Here is a 20,201-nt window from a genome sequence, read left to right as displayed (position 1 = left end):
TGTTGGAATAGTAGAGTTTATGATTATGAGGAATTTGTAGATTTTGTTGAAAGTTATCAGCTTTTTATAATTTCCTTGCTACACTTGCTTTTGGCACACAAAAGTTTTTTTTTTTTTTTTTAATTGGGAGAGAGAGAGAGAAAAAGCACATGCGGGGGGAGGGGCAGAGAGAGAATCTTTTTTTTTTTTTAAGCTTATTTATTTATTTTGAGAGAGTACACAAGCAAGCGGGGGAGGGGCAGACAGAGAGAATCCCAAGCAGGCTCTGTACTGCCAACTCAGAGCCTGATGTGGGGCTTAAACTCAAGAACCGTGAGATCATGGCCCAGGAGTTGGACCCTCAATTGACTGAGCCATCCAGGCACCCCAGCACACAAAAGTTTCTGAGAAAAGTAAGCATTGTTAAATATTTGATGAAAATCTCTGTATTTCAACATAGGCTTAGTATTAGTATTTGCAGAGATGGTATGTAAATGGATAAACAGGTTTGTGTAATGTTGAATTAGCACGTGAGAAAACTTAACTGATTGCAGTGAATTTTTTCCTAGGCCGGACCTGATAGACATGAATACTGTTGCTGTTCAAAGCAACCTTGCAAATTTAGAGCACGCTTTTTATGTAGCAGAAAAAATTGGAGTTATAAGACTTCTGGATCCTGAAGGTGAGTTGTTCTGACTAGATGTAGACTGGCATGAAAGTCTGGTCAGAAGTAATCTGTCAACATTTTGAAATAATTTATGTGGCTGCTTTTAGATGTTGATGTCTCCTCACCTGATGAAAAATCAGTAATAACTTATGTGTCATCTCTCTATGATGCATTTCCCAAAGTCCCTGAAGGTGGCGAAGGCATTGGTGCAAATGTGAGTATTGATTTTTCCCTACTAGAAGCTGCGGATTCAGTAATGACCAATTAATGACCAGTTAACTGAATTCTTTGATAGAGCTTTTTGCAGTATTTAAATGTGAAATATTCTTTAAAGAATTTGAGTTAAGATGCTATTTAATGAACCAGTACTGTTTGCATTTTCATGACACTATTCTACCATTATGATTAAAGTATAACTCAAAAAAATTTGTTCTGTGTCATAAAGTAAGCTGTTTAGAGTTACATATAATTTTATAATTAAAAGCTCTAAAGCACCGAATTTTGGAGTTTTACCTTTCTAACTTGCTGCTGTTTTATATTTGCTCTGTTTGATGTCCTTCTGTATCTGCAGAATATCTCACCCCTGAGATCACTTTCAATGTTACTAATTCTCATAATCTCATGAAATAAGTTGGCTAGGAATTGTTTTTCTGATTTAAAGGTGATTATCTAGAGTAAGGTTATTTGATTTTGCCAAATTAACAAGCTACTTCATAAGCAGAGTGAAGTGTGGTACAGAGAGCTTTGGGCTCCTCATTTGTCCACTGTTTCCCAAACATTTGTGTAATTCAGTTCAATGGTGCATTTTGTAGTGGTCATACGAACACATATGGAAGCATTTCTGGAAGAGAACAGGAAACCATCAGTTGTGCGTTAGAGGATGAGCCCCTTCACCCTGGACTTCTCGAACCCTTTCCCTTGCAGATACCTTTATTCCTAATTTACTTAGAAGATTTTGGAGCTCATCTTTTTCACCTCTGTGTGCTTTTGTTTCTGGACTTACTTCCATTCTCTTCTCCCTGTTCTTTCTCTCAGAGGTGTATCGTCTTCTGATCCCTGAGTAACTTGCTCTCCTCCTCATCCTTTACTGTGATGTCTGCCAACAGTTGAGTGTTGAGCGTTGCTTGAGAATGTTTCTCTTGGCCGTTCCTTGCCTTATCTTCTCCCTGCCTTCACCCCATGCCTGCCTCGTACTCCTTACTAGGATGACAGCTTTTCTACACTTTTCTGCCTCTGTTTTATTTCTCTTCCCATCAGCACTGCACATGGTCACCAGATTGATCTTCCTAAAACCTGATGTCTTTGGCTTGAAAACATTCAATGATTACATATAGCTTGTTAGGTGAAGTCCAGCCTAGATACTCTGACATTGAAAATTCTGCATACCTCCTTTTTTAGCTACAGTGTTTCAACACAGGCTGTTTGCTGGTAGCCAGGGCATTTCTAGTTCAGAGTCCTACTCACTTGGGGCTCCCTATCTTTTATCTCTTCCTCCCCCTTGCCCCCCGACACTTACTGGTTGTTGCAGAACTGCTCAAGGACTTCTCTCCCAAGAATACCTTGGTGATTGTTTTGGGGCACATATATAATGACCTGATTCTTATCTCAGCCTTTATCATATACTACCTGTTTCAGTTATTTCAGCACTTAATTAACTACTGCTTTTCTTTTTTTTTTTTTTTTTAATTTTTTTAACGTTTATTTATTTTTGAGACAGAGAGAGACAGAGCATGAACGGGGGAGGGTCAGAGAGAGGGAGACACAGAATCTGAAACAGGCTCCAGGCTCTGAGCTGTCAGCACAGAGCCCGACGTGGGGCTCGAACTCACGGACCGCAAGATCGTGACCTGAGCCGAAGTCGGCCGCTTAACCGACTGAGCCACCCAGGCGCCCCTAACTACTGCTTTTCAATTTGCTTAACTGTTTATATTATGACTCTCCTGCCTCCCTATCTAGACAGTAACTCTTTGATAAAAGCTATTATGTTTTAAAGTATTAAATTCTTATTACAACACATAGTATAATGCTTTGAATGTAATAAGCACTTATCAAATACTTTTAATTCAACAGAGCAGGTGACAGCCTTCCAGTTTCTTTACATTTTTATAAAAGGTTTGCTTAATGAGTAATCCTACCACATACATTTTCTATAATTTTTATTCCTGTCTGCTTTCCTGCATACTCTATAGACCATTGAATTCAGGTATACAGTGGATTTAGATCTAGAAAGGTTGGAGGACATAGCAGCTAACTTGGCTTGTGCACGCTCTTACTCCCTCATTGTGAGTGCCTGGAAAACCCCAAAATGATCACAGTGTTTCTTCCTGCTGCATTTGGATGCAGCCTCAGAAGCCATCTTAACATAGTGCCCCAGGCAGCCACCATCTCTGGATCAGAAGTGACACTCATTAGGTCAGTCTTCGTTGTCAGATGTTGGTGGCATGTTTTCACATCTCTTTATGTGGGGCTGTGTGAAAAGTGAGAAGACAATGAGCTGCTTCTGACTGACCAGCTTAAGGACATATAAATTCACAGAATGACCTTTGACTAAATTGTGTTAGATATGAATGTTATTATTTGCAGACATGGATCTTGTCATTTTATTGTTCCAGGATGTTGAAGTCAAATGGATTGAATACCAGAATATGGTGAACTACCTCATTCAGTGGATTAGACACCATGTGACCACAATGTCTGAGAGAACATTTCCTAATAATCCCGTAGAACTCAAGGTCTGTGTCACTGTAGAAGTTACAAAGGATTGGGCTTGATTATTAAATTTTAAATAATGTTATAATAGTTCCATAATTTCAGAAGTTCAAGAAAAATTTCCCTTGGCAAGCCACTAATAAATAGGCAGTTTTTACATTTATTCATCTCCCATTGCTCAAAGAAAATGGAGGTAAACGTTAATAATGAAAACATAATAGCAATAACACCTTAAAGAAATTTATAGTCTCTTAGCTTTGAATTGTTGGGAGTTAAAAGATGTAATTTGAGAGACCTTGGAACTGACATTGCCAAATTGCTTTTGGTGCATGGGGAATGCTTGGAACCCACCATATGGCCCAGGCAGGAAGGGCTCTGGGAAGCTGGTACAAGTTTAACCATGGTTGGGATTGTGCCTGTGGTTAAACCCTGTTAAAAACTCCTGTAGAGGTTTCTTTTTGTAAAGCAAGAAGCACATACTCTATTTCACCATGAAATGAGAAACACATACCTGACTTTCATTTCGTAAGACGTTTGCTGCTACCTAAAAACAGGTCCAACTCTTTGAGGCAAAGACATCCTAGAAATATAAAAGAATTATAGATATGTAAAACTACTGATGACTATCATCTCATTTTGTATATTTGGATTTGTAATAACAAAGTAATCTGCTTTATTTTAAGAAACAGATAATGTGAATATTAACAATAAAGTCTTAATTCCTTGAATTATAGGCTTTGTTTTTTGATCAAACTGGAATTGCAAAAACTGTAATAACCCAGGGTGGGTCCTGTTAAAATTATTCATCGTGTTCATGCATCCGTACAGAACATCTGTGGAACAGTTTTTATTCACATTGCCATGGGGAGTTTGTCCTTGGCGTGAAGTTACTTGGCATGTGTTGATATGATGCTTTTTAAGTGTCCTGAAGTTGTTTGTGTGATGTCTTCCTTTGTGGATGCAAAACTTCCTAGGGCCAGAAAGATGTCCCCCTTCTTTCACCACATCTACCAGGAATGGTGGTTAGCACATAACATAATGGCATCCTGAGCTTATTTTCTAGTGGGTGTCCTGAAACATTGCATTTTGAGTTCAAAGCCATTTTCAGATTTGAGGTTCAGCTTATTTCCAAGTGGGTTCCTATTGTCCAGACACTTGGGTAAATTTGTATTGGCTTCTGATTAATGCAAATTCTTAAGGTCTTGGAAGAAATTTGAGTGGCTACACAGATTATTTGCTGGTGCCTAGGACAGCACATGATACATAGACGAAAACATCATGGGGAAATGCCAGTAATTTCATTAACCAGTAAAACGTTGAATGGAATCCTTCAGAAATCCTGCCTGAAGATTTATACGGAATTTTTTTAGAAAAACAACATGAATGAAAATGAAATAATTTGTATATACTTATTAATGTGTATATGTTTTATCTATATAATTTTTATGAAGGTCCTTTTTAATATTTAAGATATTTTCAAATTAGTATCTACAAAGTAGATAATTATGTAGTTGAAACTTCTATAATAATAGCTGCAACATAACATCTATGTTTGTTTATTAAAAGATCTGTTTAACTTGGCCAACAAGTTAAAGTACTATAATGGAGCATGGGGTCATTTTACTGGGACACTGGAATCAAGATTTAGCCCTATCTATATGATAAGAATTCTGTTTTCAAGGATAGATCCATAATACAGAAGAGAACATTTTTTTCCTTTTGGGAATTGCATCAGATTATTTTTCCAAAAACTGAAAGCTAAAGGGCAGCATTTGGAAAGTGAATCTTTTAAAAGATATGTTTTCTTGTTTGTATGATGAGAGATTTTTAGTTAGAACCATATTAAACTCTGCCATGGCTTATTATTATCCAGATCCCTGCATGGCACATGTTGAATCACGACGCACATCAGTAATTACACCCTTGTCAAATCTTGCGTTCTGCAACCTAGTCACCAACTAGCTGGGAATCCGTATTGTCCTTGAGTGTCAGTTTTATAAAGCAATTCCACTGAATGCATAGAGCATAGTAAGTGGCATTTGAAGTGGTACACTGTGCGGTAATGAAAATAGGTCTTTGAAATTTGGGCCTTCATTTATTTTCCCTTTCATTCTAGGCACTTTATAATCAGTATTTACAGTTTAAAGAAACAGAAATTCCACCAAAGGAGACAGAAAAATCAAAAATTAAACGCCTATATAAATTATTAGAGGTAAGTAGGAATTTCCTTTGTAATGTCAAGCATAAATCTTTTTTTTTTTCATCCTTGCTTCATACTACATTTTTTTGTTCTCTCAAGATTTGGATAGAATTTGGACGCATCAAACTACTTCAAGGTTATCATCCAAATGACATAGAAAAAGAGTGGGGGAAGCTCATTATTGCCATGCTCGAGAGAGAGAAGGCACTTCGACCAGAAGTAGAAAGGTAGGCCTGGGGATGTTTTCTGCCATGGGTATCAAGTTGGGCATGGGGAGGTGTCTCTTTGTTCTCATAGGAAGAACTTAAGTTTTGGAGCCAGGCAGGCCTAGGACCAACATTTATATTTTTCATTTCCTTTGCTGCATGACCTTGGATAAGTCACTTACTTAGTCTTTCTGATTCTCCCATTTTCTTATCCAGAAACTCATCCAAGAAATGTGAAGAGTAAATCAGTGAAGTAATGTTCAGATAGGACATGCTAGGCTGGGTTGGTGTGTGAAGTCTTCTCTAATAATCTAAATTACCTGTGGGCATTTCCCATATATTTAAGTCATCAGGGCCTGGATCCATTTGCAGGTCAACAGTTAATTTACTTCGTTTTTTATTATATTTTTGCCAAGGCCATCCTTCCGTGGGGCAATGGAAGCCAGACTCGAGTCTGTCTCCATTTAAAGGGCAGCGAAGTGGCCTCTAGAGAACACTCAGGATATGCTGGTTCAAATTCCTACTTCCACAAACGCAGTTATTCCATGAAATCATCACTGACTCTTTATCATTCTCTCTCTCCCATTACACCCAGTTGCCTGGGAAAGCACTGCTTAGTCCTTAGGAGATATTTGTTGAGTGGATTTGCCTCCATTATAGTACTTCCCTCACAGCCTGTCCTATGTATGGCATTGGGGAAGGGAGCTCCGTAGGGGCTGACCCTCACAGTATAGCCCTGTGTGGTCCGGTGCACCTCTCTGGCCTTCTCACTCCACACCCTTCTTGCTCCCTACCCTGTAGCCACACTGGCTGCCTCTTAGGAGCCCTGATGTGCCAAGGTCCCGCCCTCCTCCATACACAGGATCTTTGCACCATCTGTTCCTTTGGCAGGGAAGTCTCTTTCATCCTCCATGTCTCTCTTCACTCCTGATCAATCTCAGATCCCGGCTCCAGTGTTACTTCCTCATGAAACTTCCTGTGGTCTCCCACGCTGGTTCAGATGTCTTGGTTATAACTCTCATATTTACATGTATTGTTCTTTCATATCACAGTTGTAATTTTATATTTATTTCTGTGTCGTTTGAGTCAGTGCTGCCTGTTCACAGTTACGAGCCCCAGGAATGTGGAGACAGACTTGGTTTTGCTGTCTTTTGTGTTGCCAGTGCTTAATGCATTGCCTGGGACACAGGGAGCGCGTAGTGTGCTCAAGTTCTTTGTGTTCCACACATGACTCCCGCGTTGTTGAAATAGGAAAGAATAATGCCTTGAAGATATGAGAGCAAGGCTAATGAGTCATTCATTTATGAAAATACTGATTACACTTCTGTTAAAGTGTAATATTCTATCTGCATAACTGGATCTAGATCCAAAATAAGCTTGAAATACCCAGGATGAACCTTTTATGGAGGAGATAATTGTGGGTGATTAAAATTATACACTAAACTAATCATCAGAAGTAATGGAAAAGTATGTCTCAGAAAGGATAACGGAGTAGATTTTTAGTTGTCAGAATAGTAGCCGGATTTTAATGCAGTGGTTGAGTTCAAGGTCCAGGAGCTAGTCAATCCTGGATTAGATTTTTAGCTTAACTTGCAAGCTGTGTAATCTTAGACAAGTTCATTAACCTCTCTAAGCCTCAGTTTCCTTATTTGTAAACAGGATGTAATAGTACCAACCACATTTGGTGCTTATAAGTATGTGATGAGGTCATGCATATGAAATGATCAGTTAATTTTCTGGCACATAATAATTGCTTAATAAATGCTAATGCTGCTGTTATTATTTCAAGCTTTTCTGCTTACTAACTATATTTGATATGATACTCTCAAATTTCCCCTTTCTTGCCATCTGAAAAGAAAAATAGCTACCTTTAGAGTGGAGAAGCAACAGTTTTGCTTTGTAGTGTTGGGTATATGAAAATACTCTAGGAGCTTGGTTGGATAAACGCCTTCATTTTTCTTGACGCAAGTTTTTTGGCATTAACTATTAACTGCAAGTAATAACCATGTACAGTGAGAGTGTGTAAAAGGTAAATGAGAAATAACCAATGTTCTTTTGCCATGTGATAACCTATAGAAAGGAAAAACAAGCACAGACAAGTTGAATTTGCAAGCATTGCATTGATATTCTTCTACTTTAGTGCTTTGGCATTCTTTCTTTCTTTCTTTTTCTTTTTCTTTTTTTTTAAAGTTTATTCATTTATTTTGAGAGAGAGAAAGCATAAGGCAGGGAGGCACAGAGAGACAGAGAGGGAGAGAATCCCAAGCAGGCTCCACACTGTCAGCATGACACGGGGCTCGAACCCACAAACCGTGAGATTGTGACCTGAGCCGAAGTCTGAAGTTTAATAACTGAGCCACCCAGGCTCCCATACTGCTTTGGCTTTTAAAAATATAAAGTAACAGTAGTAAGATTAAGTAATGTTCTTGAGAGCACATCATGTGGAAAAAGGCAAATGGATAATTTTCCAGTTAATTTAATCTAATAAACAAATGACATAGAGGTTAAAATGGAAATGTACTTTGTTTCTCGTCAAACTCACTTGTTTACATGTGCTTATAAGTACCAGCTTTTAGCCAGGAGAGACAGACCTGGCCCTTTACAAAAGTCAGGCTGTGATTGAATATTTGTATTTTTAAGCTGGTGATTGGTATTGCCTGAATAACCTTTACAATTGTACCTGGGCTTCAGTGAGAGGCACCTGAGTTGTTTTTTAGGTGACTGCAACTGGATGACTCTTGATGAAAATATTTGGCAAATATTTTTCAGTGACGCCCTGATGAGGCTGCCTTGTCCATACTTGTAGAGTTTTCATGCAGGCTACAAAAGGCAAACCTCAGCTAGCAAACGCATGGCTTTAGGCGAGATTCTTTTGAATGGTTACCAGCACATTATTTGCTGTATGTTGAATATGCAAGTTGGAGCATATTTAAGGAGCTATTAAAGCTGTAACATTTAGCTGTGGTTTTCACCGTTAGAAGTAGAGCTTTCAGCAGACCTTCTACTTTTTAGTCTACTTTTAATGGTCAAAGAAAGAACATCGTTTCAGGAACAAAAATGCACAGTAGTAGTTACAGCTACCGTAGCAGTGATTCTGTGTTTAGTAACACTACTAGCACTCGAACCAGTCTTGATTCAAATGAAAACTTTCTCTCGGTTAATTGTGGTCCAACTCTGATCAACTCCTGCATTAGCTTCGGCAATGAATCCTTTGATGGACACAGGTATGGAATCATCATTGTAGGATTGTGTTTTGCTTTTGGTGGGGAATTATTTTTCAGGGGCGGTAAACTCTGTACTTCAAAGGGAAAGGCTTTAATTTATTTTGTCCCTTCTTGTAGGTTGGAAATGTTGCAGCAGATTGCCAACCGAGTTCAAAGGGACAGTGTCATCTGTGAAGACAAACTGATACTTGCCCGAAACGCTCTCCAGTCTGTAAGTTAATTTTAGGAGCCATTGGGATTATGGTGGAGGGGTCTGTACCTTTGGATGAAACAAAATTTTTGTGTAACATTTAGTTGATTCTTGGTATTGTCTTCTACTGAAACTTAAAGTTTGTTAAAGATTGTGATCACTGTTTGCTCTCTTGAGGAAGAGTGAGCAAAGAGAAAGCATATTTTTGAACCAAAAGGGAAAACAGAGAAGACCTAATAAGTAGCTTTGCATTCCAGTATTTTGAGTTTCATATTTGAGGCTAGTTTGGAAACTTGTTTCATAGAATTAATATTGAGTTCTTTAAAAATACAGGATTCTAAAAGATTAGAATCAGGAGTGCAGTTTCAGAATGAAGCAGAAATTGCCGGGTATATACTTGAATGTGAGAACCTTTTACGCCAGCATGTGATCGATGTACAGATTCTTATTGATGGAAAATACTACCAGGCAGATCAGTTGGTACAGAGGTAAGATTGCTACGTACTCATACCTTATCCTTTTGTGTAATCACTTCATGGGCACTTGTGATGGGAATGCAGAATGTGGCAGTTTTATGAAATACATTTCTTATGCTCTTTGCAGTTGAAAATGTGTGTTGCCTTAATTCAGATGTATTTTGAGATGTTAAATAGGTATTTGTTTTTCAAAGATAAGTAATAGAAAAATACTTTATAGCACATACAATATGGAATACTGCAGTAATATACTTACGGTTAAAATAGTTGTGTGACATTTGAAAAAGGGAAAATATAAGAAAGCATCCTTTATAACTGATTTTTTAAGTTATCGATTTATGCTATCATGAAAATGTTTATAGCAAAATGTTGAAAAAAAATGTCTAAAATTCTGTGTCTCTGAGAAGTGGGTTTAGGGGTAGGGAATGGAACCCTTTCAGGTTGTAGACTGTATATATTATATATAATATATAATATATAATATATATATATATATATATATATATATATATATATATATGAGATACATATTAAGCAAAAATTATAAATGATGCTTTGACCCAGTAATTTCACTTCTAGGAATTTGTAATAATTTTAAATATAGAAAATATATAAATAAATAAAAAAGTTTTTTGTTCATGTCAGAAATATTTTATAATAACAAAATTTGGAAATATCCTACATGTCAAATAATAGAATGATGACATTGTAGTGCAGTAATTATGTTCACTAGAAAGACTATGTGATAATATGGAAAGTGCTTATTGCACAAATTCAGTGAAAAAAATTGTGATGCCAAATTTTGTCAGTATGATTATAAGGACTTTTTTTTTTTTTTTTGAGAGAGAGAGTGAGCACGTGCAAGTGGGGAGAGGGGCAAAGGGAGAGAGTGAGAGAGATTTTTAAGCAGGTTCCACACCCAGCGTGGAGCCTGTCGCAGGGTTCAATCTGAAGACTGTGAGATCATGACCTGAGCCAAAAGCAAGTCAGACTTTTAACCGACTGAGCCACCCAGGTGCCCCATGATTTTTTTTTTAAATAGACTATTTTTTGGAGCAGTTCAGGTTTACAGAAAAATTGATTGGAAAATACAGAGTTTCCTTATGCCCCTTTATACACACCTTTCCCAATTAGTAATATCTTGAATTAGTGTGATTCTGTTGTTATAATTGATGAGCCAGTAATTGATAATGTTAACTGACTAACGTTCATAGTTGGCATTAGAGTTCACACTTTGTGAAAAATGCCTTTTGCGTTATAGTTTATGTCTTCTGATGTTCTTTCCAGGGTTGCAAAACTCCGCGATGAAATTATGGCCTTAAGGAATGAATGTTCCTCGGTGTACAGCAAAGGGCGCATGCTGACGACGGAACAGACAAAACTCATGATATCAGGAATTACTCAAAGTTTAAACTCAGGATTTGCACAGACCTTAAACCCCAGTCTGAACTCAGGGCTGACCCAGGGTTTAACGCCTTCCCTGACCCCTTCTAGTGTGACATCAGGCCTGTCATCAGGTCTGACTTCCCGTCTGACTCCATCTGTCACGCCAGCTTATACACCTGGTTTCCCATCAGGAGGATTAGTTCCAAGTTTCAGTTCAGGAGTAGAGGCCAATTCATTACAAACTCTGAAACTGATGCAGATCCGAAAGCCCCTTCTGAAGTCTTCTTTGCTGGATCAGAATTTAACAGAAGAGGAAATCAACATGAAATTTGTTCAAGATCTTTTGAATTGGGTTGATGAGATGCAGGTAAAAAAATGTTTACCTGAAAGTTTTAGTCTTTAGTCTTTATTGCTATTAGTTTCTTTTTTTAAATCTAGTATCTTTCTGTTTAAAGGTGCAGCTGGACCGCACTGAATGGGGATCAGATTTGCCAAGTGTTGAAAGCCATTTAGAGAATCATAAAAACGTTCACCGAGCTATTGAAGAATTTGAATCTAGCCTTAAAGAAGCTAAAATCAGTGAGGTATATGAATTTAAAATGTGTATATATTTCATTTTAGTTAGCTATTGTTTTGCTCTTTTTTTTTTTTTATAAAGAGCCTATAACAAAATAATAGATACAGTGAGTATGAGTCAGAATTCCTTAGGATCCCTAAGCTTGATGTCTTTTTATCCCATGTTATAGATCCAAATGACGGCACCTCTTAAACTAACTTATGCAGAAAAGTTACACCGATTAGAGAGTCAGTATGCAAAACTCTTGGTAAGTTGTGTTGTTTTGTTTTGTTTTGTTTTGTTTTTACTTTCTGTTTCCCTTATCTCTATTTGGCAAAGACATGATTCTTAACAATGATTTTTCTTGCGAAGAATACATCCAGGAATCAGGAACGGCACCTTGATACACTCCATAATTTTGTAACTCGTGCAACTAATGAACTTATTTGGTTGAATGAAAAAGAAGAGGAGGAAGTTGCCTATGACTGGAGTGAAAGAAATAACAACATAGCTCGGAAAAAAGATTACCATGCTGTGAGTATGGCCTTTGTCGTTGAATGCCAAGGTTGTATATCAGGTGTAGATCTTTTTCTAACCTCACTTCTTCATTCTTTGTTAAATTAGGAATTAATGAGAGAACTTGATCAAAAGGAAGAAAATATTAAATCAGTTCAGGAGATAGCAGAGCAGCTACTTTCGGAAAATCACCCAGCCAGACTGACAATTGAGGTAAGTCAGGAAGCGTAACGGTCATGGTCGAATATTGACATTTGATAGTCACTCTTTAGATTCTTTTATTGCTGATAAATTCAGAAATACAAACTATCAAACTTTTAATACAACGTGACTTAAAAATAATGTTTCTGACAAATCATAGTGCTTCTTGCCTTTAGCTCTCTTGCTTTTTCTGTGTTACTCACCTGTCTCTTAGAATAAAGGTACCTTTGTCAACTCCCATGGCTAAAGGGATGTATTATAGTAAATATGAAGGCTCTTTTTTTATTCCTCCCTGATACTGTGGTATTGTGCAAGCCATGTAACCAGACTTAGCCTCCTATCCAAAATGGGGGTGAGCCTCTAACCCATAGCATTGTAGTAAGATGAGGCAAATAACGTACTCTTACTACTTAGTACAGCTCTGGTTACATATGTTCCCAGGAAGTATTTACAATTATTATTTAACTTAATAATTTTATTCACAGTATAGTTTTGTGAGGTATATTGGAACAACAGTCTGTCAAAGCCACATGGCATAGTGCACACATTTCACATCCAGAAATGGAGAAGTGGTGTGGGATTTATCAGGTTTCCCGTGCGATAGTGGTAGTGTGTTTACTTTTTAGTCCTAATATGTACTAGTTAGAGTTAGTGACTTTCTAAAAGTAAAGGGGTGTTATATAAGAGAGACATGCATCAAACATGGACAAATGCGGTATATTGCCAGAGGGAAAAGATGGAGCTGTGCTTAAAATGTGACATGCTTCAAACTCTCACAGGTGAGGAGAGGAATCTGATAGTCTTTGTTCACTGAAATTGCCACAAAACAAAAGATTAGTGAAATTTTAGGCCTCAATAGGAAGTTTTGGGAATGTTACATTTGACCTGCTTCATAGAAAAATGGAGTCTTAGGGCACCTGGGTGGCTCAGTCAGTTAAGCGTCTGACTTTGGCTCAGGTCATGATCTCACAGTTTGTGGGTTCGAGCTCCGCATTGGGCTCTATGCTGACAGCTCAGAGCCTGCTTCAAATTCCGTGCTTCCCTCTGTCTCTCTCCTTTTTCCCCGTTTGTGCTCTCTTTCTCTCAAAAATAAATAAATAAACAAACATTAAAAACAAAAAAATTAGAGTCTTGCATGCAGATGAAATGCCAATTAAAGAGCCAGTTAAAGAGCTAGAAGAGGAGTGGGGGGCACTAGGGAAAGCACTTTAGAATAACGAAGGATTTGGATATACTTTTGTATGATACTAAACTAAAAATAGAGTATTCTTCAAGGTAGAGATGAAACTGTTAGGAAATATGATTACAGGCTAAGAATTTTAATGGGATTGGATAATGTGAATGTGAACCTGATTACTTTTATGTAGAAATTCTAATCTAATTAAAAATTTCTTTAGGGATAAAATTAAGCTTGAGTCATCTTTATGATTCTTTTGGCCTATCCAATGTCTTGTGGGCACATGGGTAATATTTAGTTAATTATCAACACTTCTTCATACGTTATGTGAAAAAATAAACTAATAATCTAACAACTCACAATGATATGTCTTTTATAGCCAATTTGCTCAAAGTAGCTTAATTTGAGGGTGCAGGTAATATGACTGTGATATGTTGCCAGATTTCCATTCCTACACTGTGTATTCCATTCAGAAAGCCTGCCTGAGCATAGCTCAGCAGAAATAACTTTTTCCAGAAGGGGAAGCGTGACAGGCTTACTTAAGAGTCATTAAAGTATCTAGATCGCCCTCTTCTGGAAGTCCGTGAATGGCATCTTAAATATGAAAGGGTGTTTTATGTTTTCTTTATGAAGTAGGTGTTCTGTTACCTTTTTGCTCTCACAAGAGATTCACTTTATATTAAAAATTCAAGTGAAAATATTTGTAATACTAGTACTATAATAATTATAGTTCCAGAATTACAGAAATAAAGGATTGCCCTCTCTCTTCTTCACCTTCCCAAACCTCTCTGGCAAAAACAAATATGTAAGTCACCCCCCTGACCCCAAGAACTGCTGGCCTAGTTTTAGAAACAAAAACAAGTGAAAACTACAGAACCATCTATTTTTATGTGCATTTTTAAATATTTATTTTAGATTTAATTTAAATTTAGATTTAGATTTTTAGGACTGGCTTTGTGCAAGTGAGAGCTCTTGTATTAGAGGGCCATTTCACTACCCTAATTTTCAGGTCTTGCACTGTTAAAATGATCTCATCACCTATTTCGATAGCAGAGTTTCTAATCCTTTAAAAGCTTTGTCGTATGTATATGTCATTCCTCTTCAGCCAGTTACAATGGCTGTGATTTTTATCTTCAAGGCCTATCGAGCGGCAATGCAGACACAGTGGAGCTGGGTCTTACAGCTGTGCCAGTGTGTGGAGCAGCATGTCAAGGAAAACACCGCGTATTTCGAGGTATGTGAATGGGATCACAGCGTGATTTGGGCCGATTTACAGAAAGCATCTCCCTATTTATTAAGGACATGTATGTAATGTGCAGGGGAAAGAAACTGAAACATTTTCTTTGTAAGATATACGGGAAAAATGTCCTATAGGATAGACTGAAGCATTGTATTAAGGAGGAAATCCTTTAAAAGCCTTTTAAAATGTCAGAAAATCTTTATTTTATAAAAGCCTTTTACAAGGAAATATTTCATTATAAAGAGTCATTACAAAGAGTTCTTTTTTTTTTTTATTCTTCAGGAGTTTTAAAATATTGGAATTTCACTCCTATTCATAAATTATTTGGACCCTCAAGTAAAACAAAGCTTTAGCCAGAATAAATATAGGGCCAAAGCACAATACAGATACAAGCTTTAGACACTTAGCATTTACTGACAATCATCCAAATTCAACAGTGGTTGTTTGGGTAAAGGAGGAATGTGACTATTAAGTTGTCTTGTGATTTTATTCTCTTCGCACTCATGAGGGGTCCACGGGGCTCTGGTACTTGGACTTGACAACTCTGTGCTTGACTGGCATTGAATAAACTTGAGCTGCCGGTTTTCATCTTTTTATAGTTTTTCAATGATGCCAAAGAAGCTACTGATTACTTGAAGAATCTCAAGGACGCCATTCAGCGGAAGTACAGCTGTGACAGATCAAGCAGCATTCACAAACTGGAAGACCTGGTTCAGGAGTCAATGGTACCAGTGCAAGAACCTGTGCATTTCATCAGTCATGTGAATCAGGAGTAGATTAGTATTTCATCATATTGTTATGTGTGCAGAACTTTATATTTTATTGGTACTGTTGGTATTTCATTTGATCAGGCATTTAAACATTCAGTTTTATTGTGTTTTGGTAACAATTACAACAAAAGTGTTTTTTATGTGATTGCCTTCATATTTTAAATACATGTTTTGATAGTGGTGTGTGTGGGTGTGTGGGTGTGTGTTTAGTCATGCACTTCACAAATAACTGTAAGCACTTTGTATATGGTAGACACTATTTTAAGTACTGGAGATAGAGCAGTGAAGAAAAGAGACAAGAATCCCCACGCTCCTGGTGCTTCTGTGCGAGAGGGGGAGCAGGCAGTAAACATGATAAATGAGTAAAATATAGGAAGCATAGTGGTAAATGCTAAAGAGGAAAAAAAAACATCTCATAAAGACAAGGGAAGAGAGATGCCAGAGGGGGCGGGGAGGGCTTGAATGTTTAAACCAGGTGGTCAGGGACTTTTGTGATGAAATTTTGTTTGTGTAAAGCCCTAAAAGAAGAGAGAGTACAAATCTTTTATTTTTCAATATCTGTCTTATGTATTATTTAGGAAGAGAAAGAAGAACTTTTACAGTATAAAAGCACAGTAGCAAGCCTGATGGGGAGAGCAAAAACAATAATTCAGCTGAAGCCGAGGAATCCTGACTGTCCACTCAAAACTTCTATTCCAATCAAAGCTATTTGTGACTACAGACAAATTGAGGTATTGTAGAAGTAGACCAATTTCTGGCATTATTCTTGTATTTCTTAATTTATTTTAAAGTTTATTTATTTGAGAGAGAGAGAGGGTGAGCAGGGGAGGGGCAGAGGGGAATACCAAGCAGGCTCCGTGCTGTCAGTACAGAGTGCAACTTGGGGCTTGAACCCATGGACCGTGAGATTGTGACCTGAGCTTAAATCAGGAGTCAGATGCTTAACCATCTGAGCCACCCAGGCTCCCCTATTCTTAATATTTTAAAAATGAGGTCAGATTGCTTGTTCTCGTGGTAGAGTTTTCTACCTCAAAAAACAAACAAACAAAAAATCCCAAGATTGGGTATGATAAAGGATTAGTTGATAGTGACCTTATTGCGTTCTTTTCTTCATTTAAAACCAGATAACCATTTACAAAGATGATGAATGTGTTTTGGCCAACAATTCTCACCGTGCGAAATGGAAGGTCATCAGCCCCACTGGGAATGAGGCTATGGTCCCGTCTGTGTGCTTCACAGTCCCTCCACCAAACAAAGAAGCAGTTGACTTTGCAAACCGGTGTGTATGTGTTCACTAAACACATAGAACTGGGTTTGGAGGCTCTCTGAAGGTTGAAGAAACAATCAATACTTTGTCAAGGCCCATAGGATCAGAAGGATCTAGAACTAGTAAACACGGGATAGTTCACAAACAGAAAAATTGTAGCATGTTTTCAGAGGGAGTGAAGAGAATTAAGTGTTTGTTTGTTTTTCATATTTTTCAGAATTGAGCAACAGTATCAGAATGTCCTGACTCTTTGGCATGAGTCTCACATAAACATGAAGAGTGTAGTGTCCTGGCATTATCTCATCAATGAAATTGATAGAATTCGAGCTAGCAATGTGGCTTCAGTAAGTATAAATCTACACATCAGCCTGATCTGTCCAAAAATGTGGGGCACATTAGCATGAGGGGTGGAATTTTGTTTTTGTTACAGGATAGGATGGAGCCCAGCAGATCCATGCTAATATTCATCCATTTAATGATTATTTGTTACATACCTTCTGTATACAGGCACTTTGTAAGAATTGGGGAAATCTGGAGATCACATTTCATTCAGTGCTTAATACATTTTGATGAGACAGGGTATAGTGTTTGAACTTATGGGATAAGTTGATTTCATTTTTTGATGTTTTATAATCTTGTTTTTCCTCATCTTTTAAAGCTCAAAAATGTTAATTAAGAATAACATTAATTTCAAATGGTTCTTCTGTTTATGGCTATCAATATGAACTGATGTATACCAGGAGACCCTAACTTAAGAACTGTCCCGTTTAAATTTAGCTCTTAGTACCATAATCACTTGATTACATGGATCATTGGTCTTCCTTAGATAAAGACAATGTTACCTGGTGAACATCAACAAGTTCTGAGTAACCTGCAGTCTCGTTTTGAAGACTTTCTGGAAGATAGCCAGGAATCCCAAATATTTTCAGGCTCAGATATAACGCAACTGGAAAAGGAGGTTAATGTATGTAAGCAGTATTATCAAGAACTTCTTAAATCAGCAGAAAGAGGTAAAGCATGGGAATCTTTATCTTTTTTTCCCTCCATAGGTGTTTAGATCAGGCTATTTTCTGCTGTCAGTGGGAATCTTGATCTTAGGAGTGTTATATTACCCAACCTATGATAGTTAGGCACAGTGCTACCTATCAGACATAGAAATTAAAAGTATGTTTGTGGTAGGAAGATACAAGAGACGTTCATTTGTTTCTAAATGATCAACTAATTAAAAAATGCCCACCAAATAATATGACAAATGGTGAATTCTTAACACATCTGCTTTTCGGCATTTCCTTTCTTTTTTTTTTTAATTTTTAAAATTTTTATTTATTTTTGAGAGAGACAGAGACAGAGCACAAGCAGGGGAGGGGCAGAGAGAGAGGGAGACACAGAATCCAAAGCAGGCTCCAGACTCCGAGCTGTCAGCACAGAGCCCAACGTGGCGGTTGAACCCACAAGCCGTGAGATCATGACCTGAGCCAACGTCAGGCACTTAAGACACTGAGCCACCCAGGCACCCTCCAGTATTGTCACTATTTTGTAATGCAATGTTCCGAATGATCTTTTAGTTTCAGTCATTTTTCTCTGTACCGAGTCTGGATTTTTTTTTTTTTTAAACTTTATCTTTTGGAGCAGTTTTAGATTCATAGTAAAATTGAGAGGAAGGTACAGAGAGTTCCCATAATCCAAACTGGATTTTATACAGGGTTTAGAGGAAGTTAACCCTCTAGAGCTAGTTAACTTTTGTTAAATATATATTTTATTCTGAAATCTTTTGATATTACCTAGAGACAAAAGAATTTATTAGTAATCTATTAAAAATTTTTTTAAAACATTAACAAATTCTTTACCTACCTTTCATTTTTAAGGATTTTTAATTTAAAACATTAATCTGCAGGTAATATAATTCATATTTTTGTGATCATAAAACAGCATAATATATTTACTTTCCTTGGACATCATATCAGAAATTGGCGGGGCACCTGGGTGGCTCATTCAGTTAAGCATCTGACTTTGACTCAGGTCATGATCTCACAGTTCTTGGGTTTGAGCCCTGCATCAGCTCCGTGCTGACAGCTCGGAGCCTGGAGCCTGCTTCAGATTCTGTGTCTCCCTCTCTCTCTGTCCCTTCCCCACTTGTGTACTCTCACTCTCTCTTTCAAAAGTAAATAAAACATTAAAAAATAAATCAGAAATTGGCACTTTTGGGGGAAATATTATTAACTGTTCATAAACTGTGATGTCCACTATTTCAAGATTTATATCTTTAGGGTGGGATTTTGGTGAATGCCTGGTAACAGTAGTTCGACCAGCCTTGTGCCAGTAGTAGTAACACTGCCACATTAGGATACGAACAGCAGCATCCAGAAGACGGAAAACAAGGTGTTTTCTAAACATTACATTTACGTTCACAGAGGAGCAAGAGGAATCTGTGTATAACCTGTACATCTCTGAAGTTCGAAACATTAGACTTCGGTTAGAGAGTTGCGAAGATCGGTTGATTAGACAGATCCGCACTCCACTGGAAAGAGATGATTTGCATGAAAGTGTGTTCAGAATCACTGAGCAGGAGGTGAGATTCGTAAATGTGTTGGGACAGAATTAACTTAAGGTAAATTACTGTCTCGGTGACCTTCATTGTCAAACTCCGGTGACTTCATATGCTCAGCTTTGCCCACTGGTCACGTTGTGAGATCTCATTATGTGTTTATTTCTTATTGTGAAGCAGGATTCTGTAATTCAGTTCTATATTTGACTCCAGTAAATGTAGAAATGTGTACCCTCTTACTGGACTTGTCATAGTGAAAGTCATCATATGTTTATTGACCACCTGCTGAATGCAGAAGCACGGAGTTAGATATTTGTGCCCAAGGAGATGGGCAGTAAGGGAATTACTGATTATGAGACTTGAATGCTGTGGCTCACTTTCCATGATAAAGAAAAAGTAAAGAATATGTAGCTTTTTAAGTCAGTGATTATAATGTAAATTGTGTGTTTTTAAACTGTTTTAGGAAAGATGCCCCATCTGGAGTGATAGCCCAATACCTATGTTTATTCTCTGTTTTATAGAAACTAAAGAAAGAGCTGGAGCGACTTAAAGATGATTTGGGAACAATCACAAATAAATGTGAAGAATTTTTCAGTCAAGCAGCAACCTCTGCATCAGTGCCCACCTTACGGTCTGAGCTCGGTGTGGTCATTCAGAACATGAACCAAGTCTATTCTATGTCTTCCACTTACATAGATAAGTATGTAATCTCTGTCTTTTTATTTATTTTTATTTTTTTATAGTTTATTTTGAGAGAGAGAGAGAGTGTGAGTGGGGGAGGGGCAGGGAGAGAGGGGGAGAGAGAGAATCCCAAGCAGGCTCCATGCTGCCAGCACAGAGCCCAGTGTTGGGCTCAAATCCACAAAACCGTGAGGTCATGACCTGAGAAGAA

General features: G+C 37.6%; 1 protein-coding gene across 4 annotated transcripts in view; it reads left to right on the top strand.

The window, feature by feature from the left end:
• DST (dystonin) overlaps positions 1-20,201 on the top strand; it is a 490,237-nt gene that overhangs the window by 309,052 nt on the left and 160,984 nt on the right. For all 4 annotated transcript variants that reach the window (XM_042939088.1, XM_042939087.1, XM_042939090.1 and 1 more), the window contains 20 exons: positions 549-661; positions 754-860; positions 3,259-3,378; positions 5,472-5,567; positions 5,655-5,782; positions 9,103-9,196; positions 9,509-9,663; positions 10,939-11,404; positions 11,493-11,621; positions 11,784-11,861; positions 11,966-12,127; positions 12,218-12,322; positions 14,626-14,721; positions 15,327-15,452; positions 16,076-16,228; positions 16,622-16,776; positions 16,982-17,108; positions 17,591-17,774; positions 19,176-19,333; positions 19,831-20,009. In XM_042939088.1, the coding sequence (XP_042795022.1) occupies positions 549-661; positions 754-860; positions 3,259-3,378; positions 5,472-5,567; positions 5,655-5,782; positions 9,103-9,196; positions 9,509-9,663; positions 10,939-11,404; positions 11,493-11,621; positions 11,784-11,861; positions 11,966-12,127; positions 12,218-12,322; positions 14,626-14,721; positions 15,327-15,452; positions 16,076-16,228; positions 16,622-16,776; positions 16,982-17,108; positions 17,591-17,774; positions 19,176-19,333; positions 19,831-20,009 (2,931 nt within the window). The remainder of the gene's footprint in view (positions 1-548; positions 662-753; positions 861-3,258; positions 3,379-5,471; positions 5,568-5,654; positions 5,783-9,102; positions 9,197-9,508; positions 9,664-10,938; positions 11,405-11,492; positions 11,622-11,783; positions 11,862-11,965; positions 12,128-12,217; positions 12,323-14,625; positions 14,722-15,326; positions 15,453-16,075; positions 16,229-16,621; positions 16,777-16,981; positions 17,109-17,590; positions 17,775-19,175; positions 19,334-19,830; positions 20,010-20,201) is intronic.

This window comes from Panthera leo, chromosome B2 (genome assembly GCF_018350215.1).
Source record: "Panthera leo isolate Ple1 chromosome B2, P.leo_Ple1_pat1.1, whole genome shotgun sequence".
In the NCBI taxonomy this organism is placed as follows: Eukaryota; Metazoa; Chordata; class Mammalia; order Carnivora; family Felidae; genus Panthera; species Panthera leo.
This window is presented reverse-complemented; position numbering and strand designations above follow the sequence as displayed.